Source organism: Opisthorchis viverrini (genome assembly GCF_000715545.1).
Source record: "Opisthorchis viverrini unplaced genomic scaffold opera_v5_2912, whole genome shotgun sequence".
Classification (NCBI taxonomy): Eukaryota; Metazoa; Platyhelminthes; class Trematoda; order Opisthorchiida; family Opisthorchiidae; genus Opisthorchis; species Opisthorchis viverrini.
Window position 1 is genome coordinate 1 of NW_008755214.1, and position 1,271 is coordinate 1,271.

A 1,271-nucleotide genomic window follows, 5' to 3' on the forward strand; every position below is an offset into this window, starting at 1 on the left:
TCGACTTCACCACAAGGCGACACTCAGCGCGGCACTCCCGGCCTCCCTGTGGCTAGGCCAAGACCAGCGGCTCAACCAAATGTAGTTGCTGCGCGTATCGGTCCTCCAATGGGATACCATTCGTACACCGGACCCCCATCGAATACCAATTTTCTCACTGCTGGTAGTCATACTTTTGGACGGAGCCGTCTGACGCCCATACAACGACCGCAAGGCCTGGATCCGGTGGAATTGCTGAAAGAACGCGAACAGCGTATTCAATCCAGGATCGCTCAGCGCATTAAAGAACTGAGTTCGCTCAGTGCTTTCTCAACGCCAGAGCAACGAGTTTCACTACTGATTGAACTTCGCTCATTGAGACTTTTGAATTTTCAACGGCAGTTGCGTCAAGATATAGTCTCTTCTATGCGTAGGGACACAAGCCTAGAGACTGCACTTAATGTCAAAGCCTATAGAAGACCAAAAAAACAGACCCTTCGGGAAGCTCGATTCACAGAAAAATTAGAAAAGCAGATGAAATATGAACAGGAAAAACGTCGCCGTCAAAAACACCAAGAATTTTTGAACGCTGTTCTCAGTCATGGAAAAGACTTCCGTGAGTTTCATCGAAATGTTAACAGTCGCATGATGAAGATCAATAAGGCAGTACTCAATTACAAGGCGAATGCAGAGCGAGACAAACGGAAGGAACAGGAACGAATTGATCGTGAGCGTATGCGCCGCCTGATGGCTGAGGATGAGGAGGGTTATCGGTGTTTGATTGATGCTAAAAAAGATCAACGTTTGCACCACTTATTGACACAGACCGATGAGTTCATCTCAAACTTAACAAAGTTAGTTCGAGAGCACAAACGGGAACAGAGCAAGCAGCGCGTACGCGAAAAGGCTGACAGACGTAGAATGGCACAGGAAACTGCGCTTCAGAACGCCATCAACTACTATCGTCGCTTGGCAGAAGAATCTCTTCGTTCAGGGAACCCACCTCCGGCCTACTTGGCAACGCTTCCACCTGTTGATATGTTCCCAGAGGAATTACAACAAGTCAATCGTGACTGGATTTGTGGAAAACAGCCAAATGCGAGCGTTCAACTCCCTGAGGTGCATATTTCTGTGTATCAGACAACCACCAAGGAGTTACTTGAAGGTAGCTCTGCTCCACTTGCTTCGGAGGTTTATACTTGGCTTCAAGACCACCCAGGATGGGAGGTGAGCTATTCCATGCCCAGTCTGTTTTGAAACTGACGTATAACAGGTTGTTCGGTTGTGCTCCC

The 1,271-nt window shown here is 48.0% G+C and overlaps 1 protein-coding gene across 1 annotated transcript; it reads left to right on the plus strand.

The window, feature by feature from the left end:
* T265_16001 (hypothetical protein) lies at positions 1-1,236 on the plus strand (the record flags this gene model as incomplete). The annotated part of the gene is made up of 1 exon (XM_009179462.1): positions 1-1,236. A coding segment is annotated over one exon (1,236 nt), but the record flags the coding sequence as incomplete, so codon positions are not given.
* Between the last annotated feature and the right edge of the window lie 35 nt (positions 1,237-1,271).